This window comes from Chironomus tepperi, unplaced genomic scaffold (assembly GCF_022539635.2).
Source record: "Chironomus tepperi strain 1889 unplaced genomic scaffold, CSIRO-AGI_Ctep_v1 contig_412, whole genome shotgun sequence".
Classification (NCBI taxonomy): domain Eukaryota; kingdom Metazoa; phylum Arthropoda; class Insecta; order Diptera; family Chironomidae; genus Chironomus; species Chironomus tepperi.
In genome coordinates, this window is record NW_027226534.1 from 312,291 (window position 1) to 333,564 (window position 21,274).

At 28.3% G+C, this 21,274-nt stretch overlaps 5 protein-coding genes across 6 annotated transcripts; 4 read left to right on the plus strand and 1 right to left on the minus strand.

Annotated features, from left to right (window-relative positions):
• Positions 1–205: 205 nt before the first annotated feature.
• On the minus strand, positions 206–1,823 carry LOC139097029 (uncharacterized). The gene is made up of 3 exons (XM_070648789.1): positions 1,787–1,823; positions 775–1,403; positions 206–722 (listed from the first exon to the last, which is right to left on the minus strand). The coding sequence occupies exons 1-3, from the start codon at positions 1,821–1,823 to the stop codon at positions 312–314; spliced, it is 1,077 nt and encodes a 358-aa protein (XP_070504890.1). The 3' UTR covers positions 206–311.
• Positions 1,824–2,358: 535 nt separating this feature from the next.
• On the plus strand, positions 2,359–5,917 carry LOC139097031 (uncharacterized). Its single transcript, XM_070648790.1, has 2 exons — positions 2,359–4,123; positions 5,363–5,917. The coding sequence occupies exons 1-2, from the start codon at positions 2,681–2,683 to the stop codon at positions 5,915–5,917; spliced, it is 1,998 nt and encodes a 665-aa protein (XP_070504891.1). The 5' UTR covers positions 2,359–2,680.
• Positions 5,918–6,426: 509 nt separating this feature from the next.
• Positions 6,427–14,312, plus strand: LOC139097032 (putative leucine-rich repeat-containing protein DDB_G0290503). The gene is made up of 4 exons (XM_070648791.1): positions 6,427–7,272; positions 8,655–13,133; positions 13,192–13,374; positions 13,439–14,312. Exons 1-2 carry the CDS (start codon positions 6,427–6,429, stop codon positions 13,020–13,022), a joined length of 5,214 nt encoding a protein of 1,737 aa, XP_070504892.1. The 3' UTR covers positions 13,023–13,133; positions 13,192–13,374; positions 13,439–14,312.
• On the plus strand, positions 13,352–17,721 carry LOC139097033 (uncharacterized). The gene is made up of 5 exons (XM_070648792.1): positions 13,352–13,374; positions 13,439–13,498; positions 15,464–16,339; positions 16,468–16,923; positions 16,980–17,721. The coding sequence occupies exons 1-5, from the start codon at positions 13,352–13,354 to the stop codon at positions 17,719–17,721; spliced, it is 2,157 nt and encodes a 718-aa protein (XP_070504893.1).
• Positions 17,722–17,814: 93 nt separating this feature from the next.
• On the plus strand, positions 17,815–21,274 carry LOC139097007 (galectin-9-like). Of its 2 annotated transcripts, none has more exons than XM_070648770.1 (5): positions 17,815–18,152; positions 18,293–18,358; positions 19,787–20,198; positions 20,511–20,815; positions 21,117–21,274. In XM_070648770.1, exons 1-4 carry the CDS (start codon positions 17,957–17,959, stop codon positions 20,779–20,781), a joined length of 945 nt encoding a protein of 314 aa, XP_070504871.1. In that variant the 5' UTR covers positions 17,815–17,956; the 3' UTR covers positions 20,782–20,815; positions 21,117–21,274. The 2 variants fall into 2 exon arrangements, with proteins under 2 accessions (XP_070504871.1, XP_070504870.1); XM_070648769.1 differs by having other exon boundaries at positions 20,511–20,777.

Here is a 21,274-nt window from a genome sequence, read left to right on the forward strand (position 1 = left end):
ACCTGCTATAACTTAATTGTATACCAATATATCGTATCAAAGAAGCACCACTGATACTACATTGGTATAAATCACTTTGCGATACTAGGCATACCAGTAATATGCTTATACTTTATCGTGCCATACCATTCACCACAACTAAAACCAGAGAATTTTCTTAATAATTCTTATAAAATCAGAAAAAAAACTGGAAGAAAATACACAATTTCATCAATATTCTGTAACTTTTATGTATTAATTGAACCAAAAATACTACAGCTATACCTAAGTGTGTTAAAATATCAATAAAACCACAAAATGTGAATACATAATTATTTCTTGTTTGTTGTTGTCCGGGTTGAGCTTGTGGTGGATTGTGCTTTTGTAGATATTGAGGATGTTCCTTTTGTAGTCTTAGTCGGTGTTGTAGTTGTTCCACGGGTAGTAGTTGTTGTTACTGCATTCTTGACAGTTTTAGATGTTGATGTTGTTGGGTTAGTATTGGTTGTTGATATTGTAGATGTGATTACCGTTGATGTTGTTTTTGTAATGCATTTGTTCACTAAATCAGTCCAATCATCTAAATCGTCATCAATTGATAAGATTTGATCCTTTGCATCCATCATATTTTGATGGTAAAATGTTCTTATGTCATTGACTCTAGTTGTGCAGTTTTTGATTGTTTCTTGGAGTTTTTCAGATGCGCATATATTCTTGTCCTCGCAGTTTGAATAATCGGCAAGCTAAATAAAATAATTAAACATTTAAAAATTTAAAAATTTAAAATAAACATACAAACTGTCGAACACATTTTGTGCTGTCATTCAACTTGTTACAATTATTTAAATCATTTGCCATATTTTTTACATAATGTCCAACATTGTACGTCTGAGTTGATATTTCCGAAAATGTGCTTGTTATATTACGCGATGTAATTGTCGACTTGCTAACAATAATGTTAATACTTTTGCGAAAAATTTGTAAATAATTTCCCATAAAACTTCCTAAACAGTCTGAACTCCTTTCTAGGAAATATGGAAGTGAATTTAAACTTTCTTCACCAGATTGCCATAAATTGTCAGCAATCTTTATTGGTTCAGTTTCACCACCAAGAGTACCATAATAGAATGTCGTGATGAGATCATCAAGCTCTTGACTTGTGTACTGCATGATTGTACTGACACTTCCACAAAAACTTGTCAGACGACTTCCAGTTCCAGATTTAATGCCATTGAAATCGAAACTTGTACACGATTTATTCATAATTGCAGAATATTGTCCATAAATGTCCTTAATGTCTGATATTCTTGATCTTAATTGATTATAGACGTCAAAAAATGATTTGTCAAGAGTTGAATATGATGATCCTTTAACAGACAAATAATTTGAACGATATAACTGTAAAAGTGGATCAAATGTGTTGTCTGATTTTGCATAAATTATGAAAATTAAAAGGAAAAATAATTTTCCTGAGTAAAAACTCATTTTTATTAATTTTTATGCTAACTTGAGATCTAAAACTGATTGAAAAATGCCAGAACATTCAATAAATTTTTGACTTTTATACCAAATTGATTTATACATGCAAAAAGTGATCATCGTGCTGTTAGTAACTAATAAAACATGATAAATAACACAAAACAAGTTGTTAAACATATTTTAAAATAGATTAAAATTAAGTTAAACTTCATTAGAAGCTTCTGGGAATCACAACTTAATCGTTTCTATGTCATGAAGCAGGTGTGTAGACAGAAGTTTATGAATTTTTTTTTCTCCACATAAAACCTCAGCAAATTATGATTTTTACCAAAATTAATCGTTCTTATCAAGTCACTTAAGCGCATTTTTGTCTTAGTGATCATTAAACGATTAATAAGTTAGTTCCCGACATCGATCCACAAAACGAAATCCAATAGGATCGAAATCATTTCGCATCTATCATTTAACGTATTTTCATAATTGCTGGATTTATTTTGTTTGCCAACATTAGAAATTATTAGTTTAAGTTTTTACGTGTTAATTTGAAACTTTTATGTTTTGGATAATTCACTCAAGTATTTAAGGTGTTCCTCGATTTTAACAATTTTTTAAAAATATTATCTAATCCATTGTTAGACAACCGTTACACCACATATTGATGGTAGGCCTCGATTGAAACGACACACTACATACGATTAATTGCATTCTAATCTTATCTATTTATACCACGCAATTCCATAATAGGAATTTCTGTTTCTCTACTTTTATAATAAATTTAAACCAAAACTAAACGAAAAAAAATTATTTGAAGTGTGGATAACTTGTTATACGAATTTATTGCGTACTATTCTACTATATATTAAGATAGATTTTACAAGCTGAGAGTTTATTAAGATGAAATTTTGTAGTTAAAATATTTTGGAGAAACTTATAAGGCTAAAAAAGTGAATTTTAAATATTTAAAAGTGTTTAGAAATATGCGATCATCAAAAACGTTAGTAGTAGTGTAGACATCTTGCTGATGATGAAAAAAACTTATCAAAATTTTGTGCAAAATTAAAATTTTAAATTTTAATATTTCTAAAGTTTATTACGTTCATTTGCGGTATTAAAAGTGCTAACTAAGAAACATTGAACAATTTAAACTTGAATGTTTGCATTTGAACTGATCGATTTATCGTGGAAATTGTGAAAATCGTAAAATTGTGAAATTAAAATTAAAATGGAGTATAATGTTCAATATATCATTAGTTATACAAAGGAAACGTGTAAAAATTTAAATGAGAATCAAAAACTGTGTTGTAGAGTGTTAAAATTTACATCTGAATGGACTTTCGTGGAATTAATTTCTGAAATTTATAAAATAAATCAAAAAGAATTCAAAAACTTATTCGTTTTTATTATTGAATCTGAAATTAAAAATTTTAAGAATTCTGATAATTTCAAAGTGTTAGAGAATTACTTATCAAATTTCAATGAAAAGCGTCCAATAGTGTTAGTGTTATCATCAAAAAATGAAAATGACTCAAGAGTTTATTATAAAAGTGAATATCAGAAACTTGAAATACAGCGTGAACTTGATAATTTTGACAACAGCTCTTCATTCTTTAAATTCATCAAATCTGACAATGCAGAAAATTTGCAACTTAAATTTCTTGAAAAATTACCACAAATTCCTGGATCTTCTTTAATTTTAAGATTATTAAGGATTTTTAATTTTCCTGAGAACTTTTATAAGGAATTAATTCAAAAATGTGCAATAAAAGGATCAGTCGATGACATTGTAGCTGCATTAAACATATGGCTTGATAATGTTGAAGAATCTATGACAAATGAAGCTGTGGAATGTTTAACAGAAGTTTCATACATAGCACAATCAGACAATGTGTCACCAGATGACGTAAATAATACAAACAGTCATGAAACTGAAACATCAATTTTATATTTGGCTGTAAAAAATTCAAAAAAAGATATTGTTGATTTCTTGACTAATCATTGCATGGAATGGATACAGCAACTGCCACATGATCATCAACTTATGATTTCTACAACTGCATTTAATACAAATCAATTGGATGTCGTGTGTAAGCTATTGGATTGTGATTTTCCATTTCCAAATAAGCTTGATGTTGATTCTGTTACTGACATTAATCTTAAAACAATTATTAATGCTAGAACTAACTTTCATACAGTCATTAAAGCTGATGACAAGAAAAGTGTTGAAATATTCATTAAAAATAATCCTAGACTTAAATTTGGATTCAACACCAATAACTGCACTGCATTGTATCATGCTTTATGCTGCAAAAAATTCAAAATTCTTTACTTTTTACAATCAAATGGATATGGTGGAGTTGAATTTGATGACGCAAATGAAAAACTTTCGGATGAAAATGACAAAAAAGCATCTACAAAAGCAGCCAAAAATCAAAGACGAGATAATACTGAAACTTCACTTCCAATTGAATCAAGAAATATTTTACTTCTCGAAACATGCTCATTCATACTCAATAAGAATATTTCAAATCCAACAAAACGTGAATATAGCAATAAAATCAGAAGCTGGTACAACGATATTTACAATACTAGATTTGGGAGTAAATTGATAGATGTAGCAGCACAGTGCAATAATTTGAAAATAATATTTGATTTTGAAGATGAATCGGTAAGTTTTAAAAGTTTTAATTATGGCTATGTATCAACTCAATAAGTAATTGAATTATATGATTTTTCATGTTATTTTAAAAACATTAAGTTTTCCTTTTACAAAATGTGCGGAAAAATTAAAAATAAAACAGTTCAATTGTTTTTGTCAATTAATCTGCACTCATCTGAAACAAGGCATAAATTAGGCTCCTTTAAGGTTTTAAGTCTTTTGAAATTAATATGAAGAAGAAGATAAAGTTCGTAATTTCTATATAGCAAAGTCAGTTGTCTAAGGCGTATGCCAACAATTCATGCTGTGACGAAATAGCATGTAGCAAGACTTGAAAGAAAATTTGCATTGTGTGTAGTTTCTATTAGTTATATAAGCGTAGACATTTTCTTAGTTCAGCAGTTATTCTTAGTCATTCTTTAAATCACTCATTTTTTAGTCAACGCGGTATCAACATTGGTCCGTTATTATATATAGTTATCATAGAGGGTTATATTAATTAAGTTATATGCCAAAATTTTATTAATATTATTCAGGTCATTTGTCCTTCTGTTCTTCTGCTCTTCTGTATGTCATTCCGTTCAAAACATGCTATTTACCAAATATTTTTAGAAGCCCAACTAATCGTTAAATTCGTCATGCTTGGTGGTAGATTATTCTAGTATATACATATATGTATGTATCAAATATATAATAAGCTTTATTTCCATAAACCACTCATATAACTAATAATAACGTTGCGTATGATAACTGTACAATTCGATAACGCGTCGACTAAAAAATGACTAAGAATAACAATTGATTAGCCAACTGACTTCTGAATAGCATGAAATGAAACATTTAGTTGAGCACCCTATTTGCATATACTTTAGGTGACTGTCTATGCTAAACGTATCTTATTGAAAAAGTACAAAATAAATTATTTTCAGTCTCAGACTTGAACCTGGACATTCAAATTAAACTATATAATTTCCCATTTACATTAAGTCGTAAATGGAGTTGTCAGAAAAGTGGCTTAGAAAGGTTTTACATATGTCTTGGCATATAAAGAACGAAAAACATATTTGCCTTTTTAAAACTTGCCTAGACACTGCTTCCGATAGACATAACTTTACCTTGACAAAACTAGTATAGATTTGAGTAAATCAATAAGTGACAATTCTGGTCCTAACTTTTAGATAAGATATTAAACCAGCACTTTTAAGCATGCAAATTTTGATAAAAGAAATCCAATTTATTTTTTTATAGACTTACTTTAGTGATCTAGGAAGCAAGAGCTCATTAGGTGTTACATATCCCAAGTTAAAATGGATTTTCATTGGTGCAAAATCATCAAAAGTATTAAACAGAGACCAAAAAATAAAAGGAGTCATTAGTCATGAAATTTGTCACTTTGTCATGGGTCTTGTATATCAAAATAATGATAGTCCATTTTTTGAATATGATTCCGTAAGATCGAAAGAGTTTGAAGATATTGTTGAGGAATATAATGAATGGAAGGTCAATAATGATGAAGAAAGTCAAGGAGATGATGATGAGGATGAAAATATTGAGAAAAAGGAAGAATTAGATGATGATTGCAATGGAATTATTTCTACAGTTTATAAATTATATGCACCTGAAGATTACGTTGCGGAACTTATCGTAAGAGGTCCACATATTCAAGCTGAATTTGATAATGATAAGTTAAAGGAACTGCATTTAGAAAATTTATATAAGAATCTTTTTGATTTTATGGATAATTATGTTATTCCTGATTTGGAAACTTCAACCTTGAAAATCGTGAAAAGATTCAACAATTAAATAGAACTTTCAGATTCTTAAAAGAAATTAAATCTTTGGATTATAAATTATTGGAACCAAAAAATATGAGTATTCAACCTGAAGGCAATGATGTCACAATAATATCAACAAATGTCCCAATCTCTATTTACAAACTTTACAATCATGTTAAGGAAAAGGATTCAGAATTGTTGGATTCTAAGAAATATCTTTGTTCCTTCAAATTTCAATAATGATGAGGACATTTTGAAAATTACATGGAAGTTCTTCAGTCAGAATTCAAAATTGAATGTTTTTGTGGACTGTACGGAAGGAATGGATGTAAATGTAAAAAAATTGTTGTAAATAATACAAATAAGTTTATTTTCTTAATTAAAAATGATAATCAAAATGATAAAATATCAAAATACTTAACCTCAAAAGGTATTAAGCACAATCGAGTCACTGTCAATTATTCATGGAATGATTTAACAGAAGCAACTCAGAAATCGTTACTAAAGTCTGAAATTAATTTTCAAGGAAATTCTGCAATGACTTTAAATCAACTGATTTCAATTGGTGATTTTACACAAGTTTTTGATGATCAGCAACTGAATTTGTTACTTGAAGAATCAGAAATTTCAATAAATTTGAATTTTGTAAAACTTGATGACAACTTTAAAGACTTATTTAAACCAAGAGAATTAATCAAGAAACAAAAGAATTCTACAGAATCTGTAAATCTTTCACAAGATGAGTTAATTAAAGACATAAAAACTGAAAAATTCATCTTAATATCTGACAATGCTGGTGCTGGCAAAAGCTGGACAATGAAGCATATTTCGATTGATTTATGTAAGACTTATCCCGATCGATGGATATCATATGTTGATCTGAAGCATTTTATTAATGATTTTAAATCATACAATGGTGTTCCTGAATTGCAAGACTTTATGATCAGCACCGTATTAAAGTCCTTAAATCAATTTGAAATCAGAATGTTCAAACATCTTTATACAAATGGAAAAGTTTCAATTCTTTTTGATGCATTTGATGAAATTGCGCCAGATTTTGCTTCATTTTTGATTGGCATGATTCAATCTGTTAATAAGCATATTGGAAATCAACTATTTATCACAACACGTGACTATTTTGAAGATAATTTGTCTGAAGAATTGAAAATTAATTCAATTTATAAATTAAAACCATTAACATTAATAGAAATCATAAATATGTTGGAAGAAAAGTTGAAATTATGTGACAAGTCGAAAAATTCTAAAAATTACCAAGATATTGCAAGGAAATTAGCCCAAAGAATTCGTGGAATAAAGAATCGTTCAATTGGATCTCCACAATTTTTAAAAATGATCGTTGACGTTTACGAATCAATCAAAGATGTTTTTTTTGAGATTACTTATTTTATAATCTATAAAGAATTTGTTTTTATCCAAACTAAAAGCTGGTCTAGTGAACAAGGTCCATTAAGAGCAAAAACAAACGCAATTTTTCAGCAAAAATCCATTAATTTTTTGATCTTCATAAATACTTTGCACTTAATAGTTATTTTCCAAATCAGAAATCATTTGGCCACATATCAATAGTGGATGATGACGCAAATGTTTTAGTTTGTGACTCAGAAATCATTGGCTGTGGTTTTCTAACTAAAATTGGTGATTGCTACTTATTCATACATGAAACATTTCGAGAATATTTTGTTGCTGTATTCTTTATTGACATTTTAAAACTAAATAAATCGAAATTAATCACAAATGATTTCTGTGAAAAATTAATTCATTTTTTGACAGGACAACAATTTCATGTCATTCGAATGTTTTTAAATGAAGGCTTTGATGATGTCTCAATATCAAAAATTGTTAACAAACATTTATCAAAATTTGCTGAACCGTTTTTCAAAAATGTCGAAAATATAAAGAATTTGACTGAAATATTTGAAGAAAATTGTTTAAATCTGGAAATATTTATAATTAGACTATTCAAATATGGAAGTTGTGAGGATGTTCAAACAATTTTAAGCCAAAATCAGAAAATCATCAGCTTAATCGTCAGTCAGACTGACTTATTCACAGAATTTCAAGATTATATGATTAATCATTTGGATAAATCAAGTTTAAAGAGTTTTATTTTAAAAATCAAATTATTCAGCACTTAATTAAGTCAACACTTGATGAAAATATTTAAATAATTTTCTTGATCAATTAAGTCAAAAGATGAACAAAAGTGAATTAAAAGAGATTGCAATGACTTGAACAACGATCAAGAAAGTTTGTTATTAATTTTATTTAAAATCGAGCAAGATTTTCGTCAGAAGTATGATATTTTAATCAGATTTATAAATGGAATTCTATCAGAAACTGAAATAGTGAAGCTGATATCGCAATCAAATAAAAACAAGTAAACGTGATGCATCTGTGTATGAAGGATAAAGAAAAAATGGAAATTGTGTGGAAATGTTTGAAAATCACAATTCAGTTCCTAAACTTTGTAATTTGTTCACCCAGAAATCGCTCATTGATGGAAATTACTCCTTTGCATGTTGCATCATATAATAAAGACATTGACTTTCACATAATGTTATGGAAGGTCTTGTTGGATCTTTTAAAAATAAAGAGGAATTGATACAGTTGCTATACATTAAAGATAATAATGAGGACATCTTCATTCATCTTCTAGTTCACTTTAACATTACTGATATAATTGAAATGTATTTAAATAACATTAAAAAATACTTTAAAGTTGAAGATTATCATGAAATGCTGAGAATAAAGGAAGTTCTTATAGAAATTTATTTCAAAAATCATTGATTAGTGCAAAAGAAATCAAAACTATTCAAATTTTATGGAAAGATTATTCTAAATTATGCAAATCGACAGATGAATTCTTAAAATTGCTTGATGAACGAGATCAGTTTGGTGACAATTCACTTCATACAGCTGCACATTCAGGATCATATGATACTTTCCAATTTATAATAGATGAACTCGATCAAATCACAAATCATAAAAACATAAACATTTTGTTATCATCTGTTAATAGTTTTAACAACCAAAGTGTGCTTCATTTAGCAGGAATAAACAACAAATCATTAAAGCTTCATGAAACTCTTTGGAGAAATTTTCGTAAATTCTTTGACAGTTCAGATCTACTTAATTTTATCACAAGACTTGATGAAGATGGTGACAATTTCATGTATGATACTATTGTATATAATACACACGAAGTTATAAAATATGCATGGAAAGAAGTAGAAGAAGTACTAAACAGCAACGATTATATAAAAAACAAATTCAATGATAAAATTGAACATTGCAAAAGATTAATAGAAAAAAAGACAAAATCAGAAAAATTGACTTATAAAGAAATAACGTTTCTGAATCTAAAATGGATTGATTATCAAAATATTGGCAATTCTAAAATAATCCAAGAAATTTTGCAAAAAAATAATAATTTTACTGGTAAAGATTTAAACACATTTGTAGCAGATGAAACAATAAAAAATCATGAACTTTTGTGGGAACATTTAACTAAATTTGGCTATAACAAAGCACAACTGATGAATTTATTAATTGAAAAAGATCAAGATGGCGATAATTTCATTCATAATCTTGTGATTTTAAACACAGCAGAAGTGATTGAGTTCACATTACACAAAATAAAAGAAAATCTCAATGATTCACATTATCAAGAAATTTTAAGATCAAAAGGACAAAAAGGACGGAATATACTTCACTTAGCTACAATTGGTTCAAAAGAAGTAAAAACTCATCAAACTTTATGGCAAATATTTAGAGATTCTTGCAATTCTGACGATAAATTTTTAGAAATACTTCAAGAAGTTGATAATGATGGATCCAATGTTTTTGATTTTGTTGCTTTATTTTCTACATGTGAAATTTTTCAATTCATGATTACCGAATTAGAAAGCATTACATCCCGCGAAGAAATAAGGAAGTTATTAAAAACGTTAGGATTTCTGAATCGAAATTTGTTACAATCAGCAGCACACCACAATACATGTTTGGAACTTCATGAAATTCTTTGGAAAAATCTTGAAAAATATTTTGATGCGTCTGAAATTTTGCAATTTATTAAACATCGTGATGATTTTGGATGTACTGTACTTTTAAATGTAATTGAAGTAAACTCAAAAGAAATCAAGGAACTGACATGGAATAAAGTTAAGAAAGTGTTAAAAAGTAATGGATTTGAAGACACAAAATGTGATGAAATCATGAAAAAAGATTTAAAATTTTGGAAACTATCAAAAGCAGAAAAAGCAATTTTAACCTTGGAATGGATTAGCATCGCCAATTCTGTTGAATTATTTGAGGATAGAATTAAGTTATTCAATAATAGAACGATTCCTGTTGAATCTCTGAAGGATTTGATGCTGTTTATTGCAGATCAAAAAATAGAAAATCATCAAATTTTATGGGAAAACTTGATAAAAAATTGCAAAAATAAAGATAAACTGAAAAATTTGTTCCTAGATAAGGACCAAAATGGTAACAATTACATTCATCTTCTTGTGATTTATAACAATCCAGACATAATTGAGTTCACAATAAATAAATTCAAAAAACATTTAACTGACTCTGATTATCAAGAAATTTTAAGATCAAAAGGAGAAAAGGGACAGAATTTACTTCAATTAGCTGCAGTTGACTCAAAAGAAGTAAAAACTCATCAAATGTTGTGGCAAATATTTCAAAATTCTTGCAAGTCTGATCATGAATTTTTGGAAATACTCCGAGAAGTTGATGGTGATGGATCTGATATTTTAAATCTTGTGGCTTCATTTTCTTCTGGTGAAATTTTTCAATTTTTGATTACCGAATTAGAAAAGGAAAATTTGGAAGATGAAACAAGAAAACTTTTGAAGAATATTGATTGTTGGGGACGGCATGTGCTTCAATCAGCATGTAGAAGTAACAAATCAGTAGATCTTCACCAAACACTTTGGAAAATAATTAAAAAATATTTTAACTCGATAGAAATTTTTGATTTTATTAAAAATTTTGATTACTATGGAAACAACATTTTAACAAATGCAGTAAAGTTCAATTCAAAAGAAGTTATAGAATTCACATGGAAAGAAATTGAAAAACATTTTATAAATATTAATTGTTATACTGCTGAAAACCATGACACAAACATTAAGAAATGTGATCAAATTGTTCAAAAATCAATCAAATCTATTAAACTTACTTATGACGAAATCTACTTTTTAAAATTAAAGTGGATCGAAATTAAGGAACAAACTCCTTCGATGTTTTTAAATAAAATCAAGCAAGTTCAGTTTAAAAGTCAAAAGGATTTAAATAAATTTGTTCGCGATAAAAGTTTAAAAAGTCATGAACATTTGTGGAAACAAATTTTAACAAATTTAACTAAATTTGGCAATAGCAAAGCACGGCTGATGAATTTATTAATTGAAAAAGATCAAGATGGCAATAATTTCATTCATAATCTTGTGATTTTAAACACAGCAGAAGTGATTAAGTTCACATTACACAAAATAAAAGAAAATCTCAATGATTCACATTATCAAGAAATTTTAAGATCAAAAGGACGATATGGACAGAATTTACTTCAATTAGCTGCAATTGATTCAAAAGAAGTAAAAACTCATCAAACTTTATGGCAAATATTTAGAGATTCTTGTATATCTGATGATAAATTTTTGGAAATACTTCAAGAAGTTGATGACAATGGCTGTAATATTTTTGATCTTGTGGCTACATTTTCTACTGGTAAAATTTTTCAATTTATGATTAACAAATTAGAAAGCATTACATCCCCTGAAGAAATTAGGAAGTTATTAAGAACGTTAGGATTTATGAGTCGAAATTTGTTACAATCAGCAGCACAACAAAATACATGTTTGGAACTTCATGAAATTCTTTGGAAAAATCTTGAAAAATATTTTGATGCGTCTGAAATTTTGCAATTTATTAAACATCGTAATAATTTTGGACATAATGTACTTTTAAACGTAATTAATAAAAACACAAAAGAAATCAAGAAACTGACATGGAATAAAGTCAAGAAAGTGTTAAATAGTAATGGATTTGAGGACACAAAATGTGATGAAATCATGAAAAAAGATTTAAAACCTAATGAATTAACAAAAGAAGAAAAAAGACTTTTAAATTTGGAATGGATTCAAATCACAAATTCTGTTGAATTATTTGAGGATAGAATTAAGTTATTCAATAATAGAACGATTCCTGTTGAATCTCTGAAGGACTTGATGCTGTTTATTGCAGATCAAAAAATAGAAAATCATCAAATTTTATGGGAAAACTTGATAAAAAATTACAAAAATAAAGATAAACTGAAAAATTTGTTCCTAGAAAAGAACAGAAATTGTAACAATTACATTCATCTTCTTGTGTCTTGCAATACTGCAGAAGTGATCGAGTTTACATTACAAAAATTTGAAGAAAATCTCAATGATTCAGATTATCAAGAAATTTTAAGATCAAAAGGATATCGTGGACTAAATTTACTTCAAACAGCTGCAGTTTACTCAAAAGAAGTAAAAACTCATCAAATGTTGTGGCAAATATTTCGAGATTCTTGCAATTCTGATGATGAATTTTTGGAAATACTTCGAGAAGCTGATGAGAAAGGATACAGTTTAATTAATTATGCTGCATGCTACTCAGACCATCACATAATGAAATTTTCAATTGAAGAACTGGAAAATATTACAAAAGTAGATGAACTTAAATCCTTTTTGAAACTTTTGGATAATGATAAGCAAAACATGTTACAAAATGCAGTAATTGTTAATAAAAACTTAGAAGTTCACAAATATCTTTGGCAAAAAATTCCAACAATTTTCAATTCTGTTGAAATTTTAGATTTTATTAACAATTATTGTATTGACGGGTTTCACATTTTACACGATGCTACGTACTGGAATGTCAAAGAAATCGCCGAATTTACATGGTCACAAATTCAAATTTACATCAGCAATAAAGATGATCAGGTTAAATATTTAACTAAATTAACAACATTAAACAAGAATATACATGATTTAGCAATAGAAAATAAATCAAAAGATCCAGAAATAGTTGCATGGACAAAGGATTTGATGCAAAAATATGATATCAATTTTTGAGACATTACCATTAAAATATCAACAAATTTTAAGAATATTAGACTTGAATGATTAGTTAAAGTATATCTTAGCATCATTACCAACCATATTGAGGCTAGTAACTGCACAAAGGTAAGCATTTTATTAACAATTTACTATTTAAATTAATAATATTTTTGAAATTTAACAGAATGAATTTGCACAACTTTGGCAGTGTGACAAGCATTCCTTGAACAGTTTTATTAATTTCACTCATTCATGTGCATACTTAACTCATTAAGCATCAACTCTCACTATCAATATTGATTACTGACGTGAAATTGTTGAGACATCTCAGCTCAATCTACAAAATGCTAAGCAATGTCAAAGAAAGGTAATAAATCACAGCATTTCTAGTCAATTTAATGTAAATTATCTAATAATAACTCTATTTTTAGTACAAAAACTATTATAAATCACAAAGTCAGTAATATTCAATCAGCAATAAGGAAATCAATGTGAGATTCCTGAAAAATACAACAATTCCGACCTTTAAGATGTCGAGGCTTTGTCAATGCTGCATTTATTTTGTATTGTAGAAATTAGTTTTACTATTAAAAGTTATTTTCAACTTTAATTATTGATTTATAAATTTAAAAATTATATTAAAAAAGTGTTGTTTAAATTTAGCACATCTTTGTGATAAGCAACGTCAACGTGTGTTGACAACATTGTATATAACGATTATTAACATTTTACACAATTTTCTATTATTTGTTAAATTTTTTTAATAATTGTATTTTATTTTTAAAAAATTTAACCAATTTTAAAAATAATTTGTATTTAAATTTGTGAATTCAAAAGCTATATTTGACACAATATTATTGAATTCAAATTTAATTAAAATAATTATTTTTTTATTTCAAAATTTCAAAATTATTTTCACATTAATGCAAATAACAAAATTATTCTTAGGAAATTGTTTTTTTGGTGTAAATTTAATTAATTAAAATATATTTAAAATTTTGTTTATTTTTATGTGGTTTAAGCCAAAAACTCGAGTTTGTTTTCTGGTTTATTAGAATTTAAAAACAGTATATTTTTTTAAAAGGATTATTCAATTCTTAAATCGAGTTAGGCGAGGTAGAATGTCGATTTCTTGCGTTGTTATGTAATAAGTGAACAATTAAAAAAATATTTAAAAATATAAATTCAAAAATACTCAATATAAGAAAATACAATTGTATTCTTCAATATGTTTTAATATTTAAATTATGTTAAAAAAGCATTTTTAATGTGAAAAATTTTGTAGTTGTTTATTGAAATTTTGTGGATTAAAAGAGACTTTTCATCAATAAATTGAGCATTTTATTTGTTTTTTACAGCTGACTATTGTGATTGTTATTGTGGTTTAGAATTTAAAGGCAGTGAATGGACTGATGAAGAAGTTGTTGGCTGTGACTTGTTAATCATGGAAAATGAAAACTTTTGTTTCCTTTCCAATGGTTTAAGTATTTTTATGCTGCTTATTTTGTGTTTAAAGCATTTAAAGATTCAAAATTTAATGAAATTTTTATTAATGTTTTAAAAAACTACAATTGCTGCAACATTTGTGAGATGATTAAGGAAGAATAAGCAATATTTGTGAGATGTAAATGAAACTAAAATAAAAATGACAAATTCAGAAATAGCGATACAGATTGACAGTTTTCCAAAAAAGAATACAAAATTTAACAATTTGAAGAATATTTTTACATCATCAAATTTTACTTTCATTGTGTCTAATCAAGACTAGTGTGAGGAATTAAGTAATAAATTGACAGAATTTGATTTAAGTAAAATAAAAGTTGACGTCAATTATTTATGGAATGACTTGACAGTCGACAGTCACAAAAGATTTTGCTTAAAATGAAAATAAATTTTCAAAATAATTTAGAATATTAATTTATGGACATCCTGAAAGACGATTACAATCCAGAAGATGGGGAAGTATATTTTTTGGAAAATATGTCTTGAATTTTTTGGAACATTTTTTTTTATTTGGAAAAAAAAATTTTGGTGTGATAAAAAACAAGATCCAGTAAGGTCCAAATCAGTTCCTAGAGCTGAAAAAAAGATCCAGTATTAAAGTCACGATACAACACAGTGCCTTGCGGGTCTTATAACTTGAATGAAAATCACATACAAAACAAAGCTTCAACTGGTCTCCAAAGTTTAAACATTACTGCTTACACGTACAAAACTTCAAATAAACTATTGTCAAAATTAGAATATGACTTGCTATTTTAATACCTTATCAATTTGTTATAATCATTTACATTTTCTTGGTTAATTGTAAAACAATACGATTGAAAATGTTCAAATATTTAATCAATTTTCCAGTATTAAGTTCTCATTAGTCGAAAGTTTTCTGAAGCATTAAGTCACAAAATAAAATAAATGAAGTTAAAAATTGAATTTATTCTTATTTTTTGGTATTTTAGTCATCAAATTGCATCAGAAATCAACATAACACTTTTAAGTCTGTCGATTTGTGATATTATTGATAAATTTTATTCGAAATATTCAAGAAATGTTGAAATTATTGATTTTAATGGATCACAAGGTGATTTGGTTGGAAAGATTATGGAAAATCTCAACAATTCGATGACTGTGACTATCATAAAAACGAAAACTCAACTCAGAAGCTCAATAAAATTACCAAAAAAAATTGAAAATCAGACAATTTTGCTGTTTGATAATTTTGAGAGCTTTAATATTTTCAACATGGCAGATGAAATCAATATAAAATTTTTAAATCCAATCAGATTGCTCGTATACTGCGTAAATACATCAAAATCAGACATTTCCAGTATAAACACGAAACTGGTCATTCCTCCTTATTATTATTTCATTATTTCAAATGGAGATGACACAAGTCTTGAACTCTACACATTCGAGAATCTCGCCGATTTAAAATACTGCAGAGAAAATCAAACTTTAATAAAAATTAATGAATTTTCATCAATTGATTTAAAATGGACAATTTCACCTCCATTTCCAAAAAAGTATAAGAATTTTCACAACTGTACAATGCTCACAGGTACATTTGGTAGAGAAATGTTTATAGATTATGAAGAAAATCCACTTACAAATCGTGTTGATGCTGAAGGACCGGGTAATGATATCATGGATTTTCTTGGAAATGAACTAAATTTTAACAATGAATTCTGTTTATGTAAAAATGACAAATGTACAGATCATTCATGTTATCCAATCGAACTCTATAATCTCTTAACTGTGCCGCCTTTGAATATTTTAGTTAAGATGAAGTCGAAAAAGGATAAGTCAAATTATGTTATGCTGAATATTGAATCTGAGTGAGTATTTTCTTTGTTAATAATCAAGATTGTTGCTGTGTAGGGAACTCGTGACTTCTTAGTCTAATAAAACTTTATAATCCATTGAATTCATAAGAAATTAAAAATATTTTCATTAACAATTTCAGGTATAGAATCTACGTTCCGTCACCAGATTACTATACTCCAATTGAGAAGTTGGCACTACCATTTGACTTCCATGCATGGATATTAATCAGCACAACAGCTGTTTCAACAATTATTTTTGTTACTATAGCTTATGGACTCCAACAAACTAACTATATCATAAAATGTATAGCTTCATTTCCACTATTGACTATAAAAACGATTCGAATTATTTTTGGCATTGGACATACAAAGCTGTCATCCAGCTGCCTTTTAAGGTTGATTTTGATGATTTTTATTGCCTGGTTCTTAGCATTAAGAACATTTTATGTGGCAAAAATGATCGAATTTACAGTTTTTGGTGTTAAAAAGCCCACAATGAAAACTTTAGATGAATTGAGACAGAAAAACTTTGAACTTACTATATTTAATGACCAAACAGTCCACTTAGAAATAGACAGTGATAGGAAAATTTTTGGGTATGTTGTTAAAAAAATAATTTTATATTAAAAAATGACTAATATTAAAAATTCAGATTACCATTCATACTACCAACAACGGATGATATGAATAACATACTTTCTTCCGGTGATATATTCAAGCCATCATTTAACGGAACAATTCTTTTATGTAATCTTGAGAAGGAATTGGGCAGTGCATATCGAAAATCAACATTTTTAACATTTTTCATTCCTGTTCCGATGGGAAAATTTATTTATTTTTTTGGATTTTATTTTCCAAATTTGTGGAATGAAAGGATGAAGGACATCATTGAGGATGCAATTTCTGGTGGACTTATAAAAAGAATTTTTGAAAATTATACAAAGACAAAATGGAATTTACAACCGATTGGCAATGAATCAGATCAATTGATATTGAATTTTGATGATTTAATTCTGAGCTTTCAGATCTGTCTATTTGCATTTTATGCTGCATTTGTGATATTTTTATGTGAAATTATTATGTCTTATATCATCAAGATCTGTACAGATGAATGGAATAACAAACAATGTTCAGAAAGTCGATGCTTAACTATTTCTGATACAACAAGCATATCCAGTCATTCAATTCAGATAATTAATTTAACAATGGATATTGAATCTACAGACAGTGAGTCAGAACGGCCTTTAGATGATATTGTATTTGGTGAAACCATTGATGATGGAATAGATGCTGAAAGTGTAAAGGCTGACAATGATGAGGAATGTAATGTGTCAAGAAGGCAAGGAAATAATAACGATGAAGGGATTGTTATCAAAATTGAGTATATAACTTAGGTATGAGGTCATGTCTGGTCATATTAAGTTGAATCATTCCAAAGCACCAAAATTATTCTTGTCACACAAAAGTCACAAGCCATGCGCCAAGCTACACAACACAAAACTTCATTGATAAGATACAAGTTGCTTTGTATCAAATCATATTTTTGTTATCATTCACGAAAAAAAAGTCTTCAGTCAGATTTCATCGTTCGTAATTGCTGGAACGTGTTGTATTTTAAAGAGAAAAAAAATGGTTAAGTTTACGGGATCATTTCAGTCGCCTTTGGAATTTGGTCACGTAATTGTTATTAGTGGAATTGCAAGAAAAACTGCGGAAAATTTTTTTATAAATTTTTTGGGTGATAAAGCATCCGGGGACATTCCGTTGCATTTAAATGTTGTGTTTGGTGAAAATGAGCAGATTATTAGAAATACGAAGATTAATGGTGAGTAATTGGGAGATGGGTTGATAGATTTAGGGATTCTAGGAAGATGTCACGTAAATTTTGGAACTTTATGTCCCAAACCTTGACATTAAGACGTCGAAATATCGAATTTTGAACTTAATTTTATAATTAATTTCTAGGCGAATTCGGTGCAGCTGAGACATCCCCGGGAATGTTTACAAAAGAGCGAAATCCACTAAAATCAGGTGACGAAATTGAATATTTTTTTTCATCTAGTTTTGTACGACTGCTTTTATCAGTGCTTATTGTTGTGATTATGTCCGTCAAAAAATTTTTCATTTTTTATATCGCAAAAAAAAAATTATTTAATGTGTTGCGTTATTAGTTTTGGCTTGTTATCATTTGTTAAAAGTATAATAAGAAAAAAAAAACTTACTGCGTCATTGTTGATGTGTAAAATAAGGTGGGATTTTTAGAAGATTTCAGAATGTTATGATTGGAATTATGTTTTATTGTAAGATTTATAGATGATAACGTTGCTAACTAAAATGTTCGGCTTCAATTCTTGAATTAAAAATGAATGATAAAAATTAGGAAGCTTAATGACTTGTTGTAGCTAATTTCATTCTGTGATGTCAAATTGTGACAGTAAGAGCCATCACATTCCCGAAATTTATGACATTTTGCAACTAATTATGCTGATTATCGAATTAATCCATATTGCATTTAAAATTCAGAGTTGTCAATAGTAAGCAAAAGCACCACAGGGGCCATTTTGGGAACATGAACTAGTTAGCAGAAAACCCAACTTTTATCAACTTTAATGAAATTTAAACAAAATTGTAAGCAAATAGGGTAATTTTGATACCCAAAACCCCTCCCTGGATACGCTTGATTGTCAATATTTGTTTTCTCAATTTAAAATACTTAGCCAAAAACTATTGCAACTTAAATTTTAATATCACGAAGGTTTATTGGGTTTCATGCTTGTCAAGTTTTTGATGCTTTTTTGAAGACAATAGATTCATAACTCTGCACTTTGCATGACCCTGTGTGTACAAATACAATGTACCTAATCACAATTTGTGTATTGCTTATCACACAAACAGACTTGATGTGGCTAGAACAGCAAAAAAGCACCTAAAGTAAATTAAACTTGTGATTGAATCTGGGTTGTTAGGATTGATAGGCCAGCACTGTAACTAAAGACCATTTTGAAATTGTTTGATGTAATTTGCTTTTTTTAATTTTTTTTTAGATTGATCTCGAGTTTCCAAACCTTAGTTTAGTACCGAAAATCACTAGACAGCTCTAAAATTTTTATCAGTTCAAGAAAAAAATTCGTTATCAATTCAGCGTGATTTAAAATGGATTTCTGCACACTGTTTGATAACAAATTTATCACTTAATTGCATAATAATATTTACAGCTTAAAATTTTTTATTTATTTTGGTATTTATAGCTCATTTACTACAATATTTTCAACTCGACAAGCTGATAATGTCAATTTTTTTGAGTGTTTTTGGAGTTAATTGTTTTTGATTTTATGTTGGTAGTTTTGATAAAAATTAATAGTTTTTTAATTAATTTATGTGAACAGCTTGTGTATTTTGATTAGTTCCTTGCAGTGATTTTGTCAGAAAAATTTGACATAATTTTTACTTAATTTCCAGGAGACAGATTCACATTCTACATTCTCATCGGTCTCGATCGTTTCCACATCAGCATCAATTCAATTCACTTTTGTGACTACATCTTCCGCGCATCAGTCAAGCGCATACAATCCTGTCAAGTCGTCCGTGACGTAGATCGTATAATTCAGTTTGATCATCGTCGCACTTTTCCATTCACATATCCAGTTGCACAATCAAGATTACCGCCACATTTGGTATTTTCGAATGACATTCCAGCGCCATTTAAGGAAGGAAGTGTTTTGGTGATTAAAGGAAGTACTGGTGGAAATCCAAATGGAGCATTTAGGATTAAATTTTATGTTGGAAAGAGTGAAAAGCAGGCATTTACATTTGATGTACGATTTTCACAGCAGAAGGTTGCAAGGAATAATTGTGTCAACGATATGATGTTGTAAGTTTTGGATATTGATTTAAATTACTAAGTTGTGCAGCAAATCTAATGCTTATAGTTCAAATAATTCTGAAATAAGTCAACCTAGATGTGGTCTTGATTATGATCCGTTTGATTTTGGTTTAATTCCATTTGGATGTGATCATGATTAGGGACCGTCTGATCCTGATCTAAATCCATTAGAAATTGATTTTGTCGTGGTTAAGGTCCATTTGAATCCAATCTAAGTGTATACTCAAGTTGTTCTAATGTTAGCCTTGTCTAATGTCCAATATTCAAAAAAATAATCAAATTTCAATAATTTCATTCCAGTTTCGTTGAAGACGAAGAAGAGACATACGGCGGCTTCCCATTTGACTTTGAAAAAATCTTCAAAATAGCCTTTGGATTTGAGCATCAAGGTGTGAGAGTGTCAGTTAATGGAAAGTTCTTCTGTGAATATCCATATACAGCCAAACTCGTTCAATATTCCGGCATGAAAATCAGTGAGAGAAGTGACTTACGACTTCATGTCATGGAGGTTCATCATTTTCGCATTGAAAAGGATTTACATCACTTGGATGTCTTCTCGAAGCTCGAGTGAATATCGAAATTTAGTTTTGGATTAATCATTATTAGTAAGAATGAAATTAGAAAGAATTTATGTTTTGGGATCCGGAATCCGGAGAGGAACAGCTTACGATTAGTTGGTTGAATGTCAGGGGCGTAGCAAGTCAGGAGAATTCCCCTGCATATCCATTTGCTTTAATATAAGCTGAACTTGTCATATGTCAAGTCTTAATGCTAGTCATAGACACAGTCTGTTCCCCTCGGAAATAGAAAATGTGGAGTGAATGGAAACAGTTGAACTTACATTTTTTTTTAAATAAGCATTTATGAGTTTTGACATTTAATTAAATTTTATTCTTCTAATTTTAGCTGTAATATTTTCTAAGATGCTAAAGTCATCGGAGGTTAAAAGTCAAATTGACAGCGAGAATGGTTAAGATGACGTATGTAAAATTATGTTAAAATCAAGCTTCAAAGCTAGTTTTTTTTTTGAAATACTAATAAAATTTACTATACTAATTTAATAA

What these genes read in the sequence shown, in the direction of transcription:
- LOC139097007 (XM_070648769.1), top strand. Translation starts at nt 17,957, where the DNA reads ATGGTTAAGTTTACGGGATCATTTCAGTCGCCTTTGGAATTTGGTCAC. An exon ending in TAGAAATACGAAGATTAATG is followed by an intron (nt 18,153 to 18,292) that starts GTGAGTAATTGG and finishes ATTAATTTCTAG; the next exon opens with GCGAATTCGGTGCAGCTGAG. An exon ending in TGTGTCAACGATATGATGTT is followed by an intron (nt 20,199 to 20,510) that starts GTAAGTTTTGGA and finishes ATTTCATTCCAG; the next exon opens with TTTCGTTGAAGACGAAGAAG.
- LOC139097029 (XM_070648789.1), bottom strand. Translation starts at nt 1,823, where the DNA reads ATGCGCTTAAGTGACTTGATAAGAACGATTAATTTTG. An exon ending in GATAAGAACGATTAATTTTG is followed by an intron (nt 1,404 to 1,786) that starts GTAAAAATCATA and finishes ATGCAAAATCAG; the next exon opens with ACAACACATTTGATCCACTT. An exon ending in CAAAATGTGTTCGACAGTTT is followed by an intron (nt 723 to 774) that starts GTATGTTTATTT and finishes TATTTTATTTAG; the next exon opens with CTTGCCGATTATTCAAACTG.
- LOC139097032 (XM_070648791.1), top strand. Translation starts at nt 6,427, where the DNA reads ATGACTTTAAATCAACTGATTTCAATTGGTGATTTTACACAAGTTTTT. An exon ending in TTTACGAATCAATCAAAGAT is followed by an intron (nt 7,273 to 8,654) that starts GTTTTTTTTGAG and finishes TGAAATGCTGAG; the next exon opens with AATAAAGGAAGTTCTTATAG.
- LOC139097033 (XM_070648792.1), top strand. Translation starts at nt 13,352, where the DNA reads ATGCTAAGCAATGTCAAAGAAAG. An exon ending in CTAAGCAATGTCAAAGAAAG is followed by an intron (nt 13,375 to 13,438) that starts GTAATAAATCAC and finishes CTCTATTTTTAG; the next exon opens with TACAAAAACTATTATAAATC. An exon ending in TCAGCAATAAGGAAATCAAT is followed by an intron (nt 13,499 to 15,463) that starts GTGAGATTCCTG and finishes TTGGTATTTTAG; the next exon opens with TCATCAAATTGCATCAGAAA.
- LOC139097031 (XM_070648790.1), top strand. Translation starts at nt 2,681, where the DNA reads ATGGAGTATAATGTTCAATATATCATTAGTTATACAAAGGAAACGTGT. An exon ending in TTGATTTTGAAGATGAATCG is followed by an intron (nt 4,124 to 5,362) that starts GTAAGTTTTAAA and finishes ATTTTTTTATAG; the next exon opens with ACTTACTTTAGTGATCTAGG.